The 13,000-nt window shown below is 40.1% G+C and overlaps 1 protein-coding gene across 1 annotated transcript in view; it reads left to right on the top strand.

Moving 5' to 3' along the window:
* Positions 1 to 2,875: 2,875 nt before the first annotated feature.
* Positions 2,876 to 13,000, top strand: part of mamdc4 (MAM domain containing 4) — a 39,119-nt gene continuing 28,994 nt past the window's right edge. Inside the window, exons 1-9 of the mRNA XM_022768033.1 lie at positions 2,876 to 2,879; positions 3,436 to 3,528; positions 3,831 to 3,992; positions 6,369 to 6,494; positions 6,729 to 6,962; positions 7,118 to 7,240; positions 7,620 to 7,781; positions 7,915 to 8,018; positions 8,170 to 8,325. Coding sequence (XP_022623754.1) covers positions 2,876 to 2,879; positions 3,436 to 3,528; positions 3,831 to 3,992; positions 6,369 to 6,494; positions 6,729 to 6,962; positions 7,118 to 7,240; positions 7,620 to 7,781; positions 7,915 to 8,018; positions 8,170 to 8,325 — 1,164 coding nt within the window. The remainder of the gene's footprint in view (positions 2,880 to 3,435; positions 3,529 to 3,830; positions 3,993 to 6,368; positions 6,495 to 6,728; positions 6,963 to 7,117; positions 7,241 to 7,619; positions 7,782 to 7,914; positions 8,019 to 8,169; positions 8,326 to 13,000) is intronic.

Raw genomic sequence — 13,000 nt, 5'->3', positions numbered from 1 at the left:
TAAAACATAAACATAAAAAACATAAAACCAAAACAATTAGCTAAAAACACTGAAATGCTCTGTAGAGCTGAGGACATTTTACTTCAGCCTGCCTTACCTTTAGGAAAGTGAAAAATGTGCTGGCAAGCTAGTTACAGATATATCCAAAAATCAGTTGAGGTGCTTTTGTCATGTTTTCTGGAGCTAGGCTACCAGTTTCTGTCTGATCTGCCTTAATGCTACGCTAGGCTAAACACATATTTCCTCTTGACTGATCCCAAGAGATTATTTTGATCACACTGACCTCGTCATCTGAAACAGGATTTGAAAAAAAAACACGTGTAGTTAAATTTAATTCAGTTATTTATATGTGGTGTCGATAAGTTGTTCAGATGTTCATCTCCATCTTGACAAAAAGAACTGAAGAAGATGGCTGCAAATACACCATCACTGTCATAACTTCACATTAACACTAACACAGTATTCAGCTGATTAAAAAGGAGCTATACATAGTTGGTATCTTGTGTCACCTGTTAATAAACCACCGAAAATACACAAACAAGGTTAAACTAAAAAGGTTAACTTGTGTTTATCTGAAGACTAGGAACAGGTGTAACCGTGTTGGAATAATGTGTAAATGCTTGTAAGTGAGAATAGCAATTTCCAATTCTGCCAATATGGCATGAGACATCTAAAACACACACCTGCAGCTCCTCTGGTGAAGCTCAAAGTCAACGATCTCACACAATGATAATGTTACTTTTGTTTTTGTGTACGTGCACCACAGTTTGCATCTAAATTGCTCTGCACATCTGTTGCCAACTGTGTCCACTTCAGTTTATTGTGCAATACTCGGATGTGCACTGTGGAAAACTGTCATCTGGAGGAAATTGTTTTATGGTGTTGGGTTGCAGCTGCGTGCTGGGTGAATGTAAAGTTCAGCCGTTATCTCTCAGAGAGCGAGGGGAGGTCAGAGTCGACTGGTAAAGACTCTCCGGGTTGCGTTCAAACCTTCAGACTGATCTGGTGGAAGAAGAGGAAAAAAGATGTTACACTGGAGGAGCTCAGCCCTCATTCTGCTGCTGAGTCTGCACTGGGGTGAGAGCACATTCACTCCACACTCTACACATGTAGAAATAACTGCTGGCAGAATTTAGAAATAGAACATACACAACATAGTTTTGAAAAGTTACTTAAGGCTTCAGATTTCATGTCACAAAAATTAGACAAAAGCCTTGAGCCTTGGTCTTACCATATTTTTTTGGGAGCTTTCAACTATTTAAACTACTGTTTTCACTCTCAATAATCTACTCTCACGTTCAAGCCCCAAACAATAGAAAAATGGACAGTTTTTCTCTTGGTGCCGTTCAGTTTCACCTCAGTCACTGAGACGTGTGGCTGTAGCAGCTGTTGAGGTCATTGAGGTAATGTCCTGTCTTCTTTCTGAGGGTTTAAGCAGCCTGTTACATTCTCCTATTAAAACCTGCATGTGGGGGGCATATGAGCTGATTACAGTAAATATTGACTCACTATATACATTTAATGACATGTCAACCAGCGATACATAAGTTTATATACGAATGAATAACTGTTTCATGTTTTTGTATAAGCCTATTTCTCCACCATGAGAGTGTGGAGGACTTTAAAACGTGTGTGTCGACCTTTATGTTTAGAAATCAAAATGACAGAAAACCGAGAGCAAAAAAATAAATAAAAGAGAATCATATACAAACGTAATTATAGAATTACAGTACATGTGTAAAAAAATGAAAGCATATTACCAAAGCAATAATGATGATCCATTAGGAAATGGAAAGGGAAATATTTCAACTAATAACAAATCTGTGTTCGTCTTGTTTGGCTATGTCTTAATATGACAGGTCACTTGTCTCCTTGAACAAAGAAAATTTAGAAACAAAACAAAGAAGATTTAGAAACAAAACAAAGAAGATTTAGAAATAAAAAGATCAGATTATTGTTATTTAATTATTTTTCCTCACATTCACTTTTTATTCATATTAAAAAAGAAACAACTGAAACAAACTCACATTACAGCTACATGTATTATATCATGCTGTGCGTGTGTAACTGAACATTTTCGCACAGTGCAATGCATTGATGCAAGTTTTTCTGCTCGGTGTCATGTCTGGTTTCCAGCTGTCAGGTCACTGAAGCACAAAGTCTTGAGTCTTAATCATAGACCTTTGGATGGAGAGATATTGCTGGCATTAACCCCATTACTTCTCTCTGCCCTTTGAGCCTGTTGGCATTAGTTGGCCTGTAAATCGTTGCCAGTAATGAGTCCTGATAAGAGAGTTTGGAGCTGAGTCATCTGAGATTTTACACTGCCTTCAAGCAGAGGCAGATGGAAAATCTTGAAGTAAAAGTACTTGTACTGTTCTGATACTTGAAGTATTTCCATTTTGGGTGACTACAGCAGATACTTTTCCTCCACTTTCTTTGTTTGTTTTACATCTGTCTGATGTATGATACTGTCTATATTTGGATCTTAAAGTCAGAGCATTAGCTGAGATGAGGTTGATAGCTCATTCTTGACCTTGCATACAATAGTTGACAAAAAGTCTCCACTAAAGGTCCACTTACTTGTTTTTGACAGTATCACACAGTCTTCATCAGCAGATCGAATATGTTCAGTAATCACGGAAGTGAAGATGTTCGGACCTTTAGGACTACTCCTTAATGTTGGTTTAAATCTTCAGGTTGTCAGTTCACTCTTCACCTTGGAAACAGCAGTTAACAGCAATCCCCATTTACAGGTCCTCACTTGCTTTCAGCCTTATCACTCAGGCTTCATCAGCCGATGATGCTTCCATTTGTTCATTTTTGTTTTTTTTTATTTTAATATGGACCGTTCTGAGATTAGCCTTCAAAAAGCATGGGTGAAGAAAAGTGGTCAGAATAATGGAAACACTGAAAATAACATTTCCATGACAAGTTAGCAAACCTTCACCTGCTGACGAAGACTATGTGATATGATCAAAAACTTCCGAACATGTCAGCAAGTGGACCTTGAGTGAAAATTTTTTACAGTTTTACAAAATTAGATAAGTTGTTAATAGGGTCATGAAACTACTGTGCTGTAAAAATTTATGAAGTTGAAGGAGCAGTTGAGTTGAATCACTCACTTGATGCTTCAGTTATTAGTTTTAATATTCTGCATTAGTTTTTTTAAATTATTTTTTTGGGGCTTTTTATGCCTTTATTGACAGGACAGTAGAGAGACAGGAAATGGGGAGGCAGAGAGAGGGAGAATGACATGCAGCAAAGGGCCGTCCGATGCAGGACTCGAACCGGGGCCGACTGCAGCGAGGACCTTAGCCTCTGCATACGGGGCGGATGCTCAACCAACTGAGCCCCTCGACGCCCCATTCTGCATTAGTTTGAATAAAGTTGAAGAAGTAACACTGTCCTCTGATGTGTCGTCCCACCACATAGCTGCTGAGGCTCAGGCTCATATTTGCCAGGCTCCTGAAAAGAAGTGTGACTTTGTGTGTGACTGTACTGACTGCAGCGATGAGGAAAACTGTGGTAAGTATTAGAATGTTTTTCCTCTGAACTGATAGTATCTTATTCTCCTCTTTGCATACAGAGAGGACAGCATATCCACACCTGATCTATAGACCTTTTCAGTTTTTATATCTGATTTTAATTAAAATGTGTGAGTCATTCAAAAATGTGAAAATATTGCTTGTATTATTAGCAGAAGACATGGAAGTTCACTGAATATGATTAGTTATTAGTCTGTAGAAACCTTCCTTGTTTGGATCTGCATGCAGTATTTCACTAACACAGTGCAACAGCTAACTATTACTTCTTCTCCACCTCTCAAGGCTACAGAGGAAAAGGGTTCGAGTGCGACTTTGAGGATGCAGGACTGTGTGGATGGACTGACCAGTCCTTCACCTCAGCGTACAGCTGGCATAGACATCAGGGAGGAGACATGCGGTCCAACAGCGGGCCGTCCTCTGACTACACCACCGGCACAGCGATAGGTACAGTTTGATACTTACATCTTTTCTTTTTTGTCCTCATATAAGCCACAGGTGTCTCGTAGAGTATCAAGTGCTTTTGTTTGCTGTTGCATGTTATACAGTATCTCCTTCATACCAGTAGAGTGCATCAGTACAATGAGCAAAAAGGGTGTCACTTTACAATAAGACAACCCTTATAAAGGATTTCTAAATGGTTTATAATTAGGTTATTCATTTGGTTGTTAACATTTTATGAATCATACATAAACAATTATAAACAAGTTATAACACAGTTTCCATACATTGATGCAGGCTCTCTATTTGGCAAGATGGAGTTAATGCTTGCAACTCATTAATCTTACTAATGAGTTACTACCATTTATAACTATTACTATTAAGGGAGTCTTATTGTAAAGTGTTAAACCCATCCACATTTATTAATGAGTTACAATAAGGCTCCTCATGCTTATGATGGTAACAATGCACAGCAATGTTGTGACACATTTTACCTTGATCAAAAATAATTGCAGTGCAAGTTGCTGCAATTTGGATATTACACTTGGTCATATTGTGCAGCCCTATAAAAGATGATTTCCTATTTCATTCTATTCTTTCATTATAATAGTCATATTTTAGTAATCAGCTTCAGAGATAATTAAAGAGACTAAAACAGCAGTGAGATAATGCGTGTGTGTTTCTGTCCCAGTAATTACCTTTGAATTATGAATCAAAGCTGCTAAGTTGGGAACCAAACAGTGCTGAATATCACTGAATATAGTGCACAGAAATCCCAAACTCCAGTGTGGTAAAGGAATGGAGAAAGTATTTCGTACAAACAACAGTATTGTCAGATTTTCAGGTATATCTGCCTATGAGTTTTTGATTCTTTTATGCTTTACACAGCAGCAGCAGCAGCAGCAGCAGTATGCAGTAGGCTCCTAATGAAATCACCATGTAAACATGAAATGTGCTGATGAAGTGTGTAATTAACACGTCTTGGGCTGATTTTCACAGCCAGCTTCAACAGCCAGTAATTTCTCTGCAGCTGTGACTTCAGCCATAACCACAGTGATCTCTGTGCAGCAGTTACACTCACAGCAGAACCGTCATTTCACAGGAGGACGAGTGTTGAACAGGTTCAGCTCGTCTTCCTGTGATGTTAGATTGTAACACGTGGCAAAAAGAGAGTCTAGGGAGTATTAATGTTTATTATTGTTTAAAATCTGTCCTTTCTTAATTAAAAAATCAAATGATGGATTATGAAAAAGGAATAAATCTCCTATGCCAATGAAAACATATACTGAGATATTCCAAATGTAATTGTTTTCCGCAGTGTGAAACTAATAGCATGTTATGTGTGTTAGATGTGTTTTTGTGTTGTATACTGGCTATGTTTTCTTTTGCACATGTCGGTCTTGAAAAGTGTTTATGATCTTCCTGCTTATATAAAGGATGAACTGTAACTAACATAACTACAAAATCAAATACAGGTTGTGATGCAGCGTATATGTGTAAACTGAGTTGTGTAACTTATATGCACATTCACATTTTTGCTTTATTGTAAAATGTGCCATTAATATTATTTAAAATGCTGTGATCAGTGTTTTTATATTAACAGCTAATCAATTGTTGACACACAGTGTATTTGAAAGCTGTTGCCATGGTGACAAGCCCACAGACAGATATCAGACGACTCTGCAGTTCCCCTCAGCTCTATGGAGCTTTAGGTTTTACTTTAACTCATCGTTTGCTTTCAGTCTCACCAACTTTACTGCTCTGATTCAGTCCAGCAGCAGACAGCTGTTTTTTTTTTAAATTTTTTATTATTTTTTTTCTCAACAACAGCTCTAAAATGCCACTTTACACGCATCAGACACGGTTAGAGAGCAGCTGGTGAACATAGTGGAGCGTTCAGCAGCTAAAGAGCCAGATACGGCCCTCAGGAGCTGAGCTAAAAGCGAGCGAATACTGGACTTGCATTCATCAGGTAGACAGTAACAGGTGAATGCCAGAGTTGCTACATGCAAATAAGCAGTTGCTTGTAAAGTATTTTGCCCTATCAACAATTTAGTCTTGAGTTTAAAACTTGATTCAGCTCAAAACATTTGAGCAAAAGAGGCTGAAAAGCTCTGTAGAGCTGCAGAGTTGGTGATAAGTCTCTGGGTTCATCACTACAAGCCGCCACGTTCACATTAGAGGAAGTAGTTTTTAATCCTTTGTTAAAATGATAATTATGATAAGAGCAATGTTAAAACTGTCAATGCCAGAATACCTGAAAAAAATCATCATATACAGTGGTGGTAAGAAGAGATAAGACTGGATCAAACGGATGAACACCCTGGACTAAACCATGATGTGAATAACAGATATATAATATTGATATTTCCCATCACACAGGTTGGTTTATGGGAGTGAGCGCAGTGACGTCAGAGTCTCTCAATACTGCACTTTTAATCTCTCCGGAGATGAGACAGTCTTCACCAACCTGTCGTCTTCGTCTCAGATATTTCCTGTGGGACTCAGGTAACAACCGTTAATGACAGGTCTTACTTTTAATCACCTGTCCTGGAACAATGTTGAAGACAGGATTTCATTTTATTTTGGACAACTTTTACCAGCAGTATTTGCATGTATTTTTGGTTTTGGTTTTTTACATGTTTCTGTTTGTAATTTCTGTTTTTTTATTTCTGTAATTATTTCTCATATCTGATCATTGCTGTGGTATATCTTTGAACCCTTTTGTGTCGTTACCTGCAGGTCACACGGGTCTGGGCTCCACACCCTTGTGGGCATCGGTCCTTCAAAGGAATTCTCAAGAGGCCCTAGTGTGGCGTCCTGAGGCCACTAGTGTCCGTGGCTGGAGGGAAGCCACCATCTTCCTGGGCCGTATTGCCACAGCCTTCCAAGTCCATCTTTACTCACAGCGCTCCAAGGGGCAACAAGGAGATGTGGCCATTGACCAACTGGAGTTTTTAGACTGCGCGCTGCCTTGTGAGTCCCTCAAAATGTCCCCATTCATGTGCCGGCCCTGCCTTCTATAATAAATTAATCAGTCATTAAAATTGATCAATTAAAACTCCACAGCCGTGTTCATAATCATGATGACTGTTTTGATGTTATTGTATTTCCTCTCTTTACGTCATCAGTGCCACTCCCTGCCGAGTGTTCAGCTGGGATGCTGGAGTGCAGGCGCGAGGGCTGCGTGGAGCAGAGGCAGGTCTGTGACGGCAGCGACGACTGTGGCGACGGGACGGATGAGGAGAACTGCGGTGAGAAATCAAACATCACCTGAGTTGTTACAGCAGAAAGCCTCCACCTGGCACCGTTCAGTAAATGATAAACAGTAGAAATGCCTCACAAAACAAACTGACAAAAGACTCTGACAGTGTAAGACTTTAGTGTGCACAAGAGGCTCAGCCACATCAAACTGTTGAGGAGGAAGCTGGAAGAGGAACTCCTCCCTATGTAAATATGAAGGGTTCATTCTAAGCTAACGAAAACACATTATATTATTATACACTAATGAAAACATAATTATGAATATAGTGTTCCATTTCTGACGATACATCCCTTGTCCTTTAACTGAGCAGTGCTTGTTGTTCATCTGGTGGGGACGGTCTCAAAAACCCACCTCTGTTCCCACAACAGCTCCAAACGGGTATCGGCTCTGTGACTTTGAGGGAGGCCTGTGTGACTGGGACCTGAGGTCACTGTCACCACTGAAATGGGTGTGGACGAGTCAGCAGAAGCTCTCCATCACAGGTCCTCTGATAGGACCAGGCAGGGATCACTCCAACAACACTGCCTCAGGTACCAGGGCAGTTTTCTCATTGTTGAAACCGAGCTGTTGTTGTTTCATTCTTAATGTCTTCAGTGTTTCAGTGACTGTAAAATATCGTCAGTGCCTTTTTGTATTGAAAGCATATCGTTATTATTAATGCAGGTCACTTCCTATATGTGACTGCTCCTGATGGTGAGCTCACGGCTGACTGGGCCGCTTTCCAAAGTCCTCTCCTCGAACCCACCAACAGTTCACATCCTTGCAAGGTGAGTCCAAATCTTATTCTTCCTCCAGTTTCGCAGTAATATACTTACAGTCTGACAAATAGTTTGTGTTCGGTGATGTTTAGTTTTAATTTAGAAAAGATTTCTATTTCAAAGCCTAATGTGAAAGGTTTCCTCTGTCTGCCTGCTGTAGATGGTGATGTACACTCACCAGTTTGGGCCCAGATCCGGCGGTCTGACGGTGCTGGTTGCTGATCATAAGATCTACCCGGTGTGGGAGAGGGGCGGAGCCCTGGGCGACGTCTGGGTGAAGGCAGAGGTGGAGATTGTCACCGACTTCCCTTTCCAGGTGAGTACTTCTCCTCAGTTTATCTTCAGGATACTGATGCTGACTGGAGCCTACAGTACCACACCTTTGAAACTGAGATACTGACGTTGAAGATTCATAAATGAAGGTGAATAACAGGGAAATGATTAGACACGGGAACAGATAGTACTTTATTTATAATTTATATCACAAATGTAAACATGTGGATTTAATGTAAACAGTCAGACTACACATGTAAATTATCTCAAGCTTCTGGTAGTAGAGCCCCAACAATACTTTCTGAGGCTGATATATGACACATATGTTCCTATATCAAGAGTGATGTTGCCATATATCTGACCTACAAGGGGACATATTTTATATGGTATAACATGTTGCTACCATATATTTTAATAATATATATTTAATTTATATATGCAAGTTTATGAAAACAATATACATAGAAAAGTTCTACATGACTATATTATGTTTTTCTTATTCATTCCATTTTAAACATATTTAACTTCCACTTCTGGGAAAGCGGTCTCAGACTTTTGGACCCTGATATATATAATATCAACATGTATTAACAGTCTTTGAGATGGATATATATTTATGTAACATGTCTGTAATATAAGCATACATACATGAACATACATATTTGTATGGGCTAGATATATATGTCAATATATGACCTTCTAATCGGTTTCATATACAATTTTTACCTTTGTTTTTATTTTATATGTACACGCACACTAATACTTAAAAACCAGCTGTTTTCATCAGAGTCGAGCCACTGAGTGAAGTAGGCTGGTAACCACAGAATAAGCAACTGAGTATGATGAAGTGAAATGATAGAGAACAACTGCTCTCCTCACTGTATCCAGTTTTTATCTGACCAGACCAGCCAATCAGATATAAATAAAACTGTGATTATTTGAATGTGGTGCGTTTATGATTAAGGGGTCAAATGGACTTTGACCCCTTAATAAAGCAACTATCAGGAGGCTAACACACTAAACTACAGAGAAAATATGGAGGACAATGGTAAACAGTGTGGTATGAGGTTTTTTTTTTCATTTTGGGTGGCCTCACAGTGACAATGTTGTTAAACACAACAATCCATCTGTCTATGAGCTGGAAACACTGTGGCCACCATGGAAGACAAAAATCAAACATTTCAGCTCAACGTTTGGTGAGTGAAACATGTTGAACAATTTGTGCAATAGATTTAGTTTTTTGTTTCCATTTTTGGCACCATCGCTGCTCCCATTCATATCAATGAGAGCAGTAGATATTACAAACTGTCAGTATAACACAATACAGATCAACAACACCCCAAAAGTTAAATTAGCTCATCTCCAAAACAGTTTCGACCACAATGTTCACTGAGGTTATACCACTGTTTTAGATCAGCATTTCGTTGACTCAGTGTAGCTAATGAACTGGTGACTCAGGGTGTGTTGTTCATTAATACACAATACAGGCCACATTCAACTTCAATTACAACTCACATGTGTCAACACAATTTATTTAAAGCAGGTCACATGACTGAAGTTACTGTGTCTCAGGAGTAGATAGGGGAAAAGAAAGGGGGGGGGTGAGGGAGGGGAGGAGGGAGGGAGGAAGGGGAGGATGGGTTCCATTCAGGACATGGATTGCTTGAGGATGCGGTTCCTGGACATGCAGTAACCATCAATCTGCTCCGACAAGAGGCGGCTGCACTTCTCTCTGTCCATACAGCTCTCTGAGATTGCGAACCTCTGCCTTCTTCCTCGCCTGCCATCCTCATCCTGCTTCTTTCGAGTCCAGACTTCAGTCTCTTTGTGCAGCCAGTGCAGGGCCTTGGTGGATTTTGGTGTAGCTTGAGACCTGAGGCTCTTTCCTTCAGCCCTGGAGCTGCACGTGTGTCGTCTGCTCTCCACCAATTGTTGATCAGAGTTTTTCCTGACCTGTTCCTGGCTCTTCACCACAGAGGTCAGGCATTTGAGCTGGTGTTGTTTGCACATGCGAAGCTCCGCCTCCTCGCGCCTCTCTGCTGCGCCTTCTTCAGATCACTGATGGGTATCTGGCTCTCATGATGCGCTGCCCCTTCACCATCATGACCTTTTTCCACTGAAGCTCTCTGTTCTTCAGTTCTCCTGCTTTCCTTTCTCCACTCCTTTTGAGTATCTTCCTCCTCTCCTTTTTGGCTCCTCCTCCTCCTCTCCTCTTCACACTCTTTCCTTCTGCTTCTCACTCACTCTCAGCTTCTTTATCTCTTTCCTCCTTTTTCTCTCCTGCTCCTCTGAAGTCCTCCAGAGCAACTCTTCTTCTTCTCTCCATCTCCATCTCTCTCAGCTTTTAAAGCTCTCTCTCCTGAGATACCCCTTCTTTCTTCAGGGTCATTTTGCGAATGTTGTTGGCGATCTCTATCTCAGCGTGGAGTTCATGTAGTGGTCTTGCCATCTCTTCTAGTTCACTTGTGCAGCTTGATCTGTGTGTGTGTGTGTTTTGCAGAGGTGTTTGGTGAAGTGATGCCGGTAAGAAGAGTGGTGGAACCATGGAACAGTCATCAGTTATTACACAGATCCTTGATCCCTCACAGTTCTGCTTCTAGAATGATCCGTGTGGTCTGTTGATCTTCAATTGGGAATATTGTAACATGCTTCAGCCACTGTAAAAGCACTTTTTAAAACTCCTCCATCATTTAGCATCAGCATCAATAAAGTTGAGGCTGAGATATCCTGACTCTCAGTCCCTACATGGGTTAACCTCCAAAAAACACTGGATCCTAACATTTCCCACAACTCCCCACAACCTCATGAATTTGCCCTAGGGTAACAAATAAAGTATCTATTCTCTATCTATAGTGTCAAACACAGACTTTCTAGTTGCAAAGCTGTCACTACTATTTTCTCAGACTAGTCAAAAGCTCTTCCAGAGCCACAGAAATATTCAACAACTTCCACAGGCTGGAGTTGTACTCATCACTAAAGGAACTTGACTTTCACAGTCTCACACTCTTGCTTGTGGTTTTGAATTGAGTTTGTGACTTAAAAATTCAGTAATATGCTCTTTTCAATCATGCTGTGCCTGCTTTAGAATCCGTAATTGACTGGATGGTCAGTAAGTCGGTTAGTCAGTCCACCATTTTGGTTCACAATGAAATAGTTGACAAATATTCATTAGATTGCCATTACATTTTGTACATTCAAAGTCCCAAGAAGATGATTCCTAATGACTCTGATGATCTGGTGGCCTTTTCATCTAGTCCCACCTACAGGTTGACATTATTGATTTAGATTGAAATGTCTGGACACAGGCCCGCAGACTGCTTTGATCATTAAGAGATGTTGACTGGCCACTAACTGCCCGACTTAAAGACTGGTTACTGGGATCCTCTATGAATGTCTCTCGATGAGACCGCGTGTGTCTCATCAGAGTCAAGTCACTGATGTGAGGTGAAGTAGGCTGGTAACCAGAAATAAGCAACTGATAGTGATGAAGTGAAATACCCCCCCCCCATCCCCCACCCCCCGTGCGCCATGCCTAGAGCCGGGCCCGTGTACATATAAAATAAAAACAAAGGTTAAAAATTGTATATATGAAACCGATTTAGAAGGTCATATAATTGACATATATATCTAGGCCCATACCAAATATGTATGTTCATGTATGTATGCTCTATTATTACAGACGTGTTACATAAATATATATTCCATCTCAAGACTGTTAATACATGTTGATATTATATATATCAGGGTCCAAAAGTCTGAGAGCCGCTTTCCCAGAAGTGGAAGTTATAATATGTTTTAAAATGGAATGAATAAGAAAAACATAATAATGTCATGTAGAACTTTTCTATGTATATTGTTTTCATAAACTTGCATATATAAATTAAAAATATATATTATTAAAATATATGGTAGCAGAACATGTTATACCAATATAAAATATGTCCCTTGTAGGTCAGATATATGGCAACATCACTCTATTATAGGAACATATGTGTCATATATCAGCCTCAGAAAGTATTGTTGGGGCTCTACTGCAGAAGCTTGAGATAATTTTACATGTGTATCTGACTGTTTACATTAAAATCCACATGTTTACATTTGTGATATAAATTATAAATAAAGTACTATCTGTTCCCTGTGTCTAATAATTTCCCTGTTATTCACCTTCATTTATGAATCTTCAACGTCAGTATCTCAGTTTCAAAGGTGTGGTAGCTGTAGGCTCCAGTCAGCATCAGTATCCTGAAGATAACTGAGGAGAAGTACTCACTGGAAAGGGAAGTCGGTGACCAATCTCCACCTCTGCCTTCACCAGACGTCGCCCAGGGCTCGCGCCCTCTGTCCCTAGCGAGCCGGGTAGATCTTATGATCAGCAACCCAGCACCGTCAGACCGCCGGATCTGGGCCCAAACTGGTGAGTGTACATCACATCTACAGCAGGCAGGACAAGGACACCTTTTCCAGTGCAATTACTATCCTCTCAGTTTATCTCAGCTGCCATACTGATTGCTGACTGGAGCCTTACAGTACCACAACCTTTGAAACTGAACCGATTACTGACGTTGAAGATTCATAAAATGAAGGTGAATACCACAGCGGAAATTAATTAGACACCGGGGAAACAGATAGTGAGCGTTATTTATAATTTCTATATCACAAATGATAAACATACGCTGAGGATTTAATGTAAACAGTCAGAGCACAACATGCTAAATTAT

Source organism: Seriola dumerili, unplaced genomic scaffold (genome assembly GCF_002260705.1).
Source record: "Seriola dumerili isolate Sdu_G_001 unplaced genomic scaffold, Sdu_1.0 BDQW01001387.1, whole genome shotgun sequence".
NCBI classification, from domain to species: domain Eukaryota; kingdom Metazoa; phylum Chordata; class Actinopteri; order Carangiformes; family Carangidae; genus Seriola; species Seriola dumerili.
Note: the sequence above shows the minus strand (reverse complement) of the source record. Positions and strands in the feature narration are given on the sequence as shown.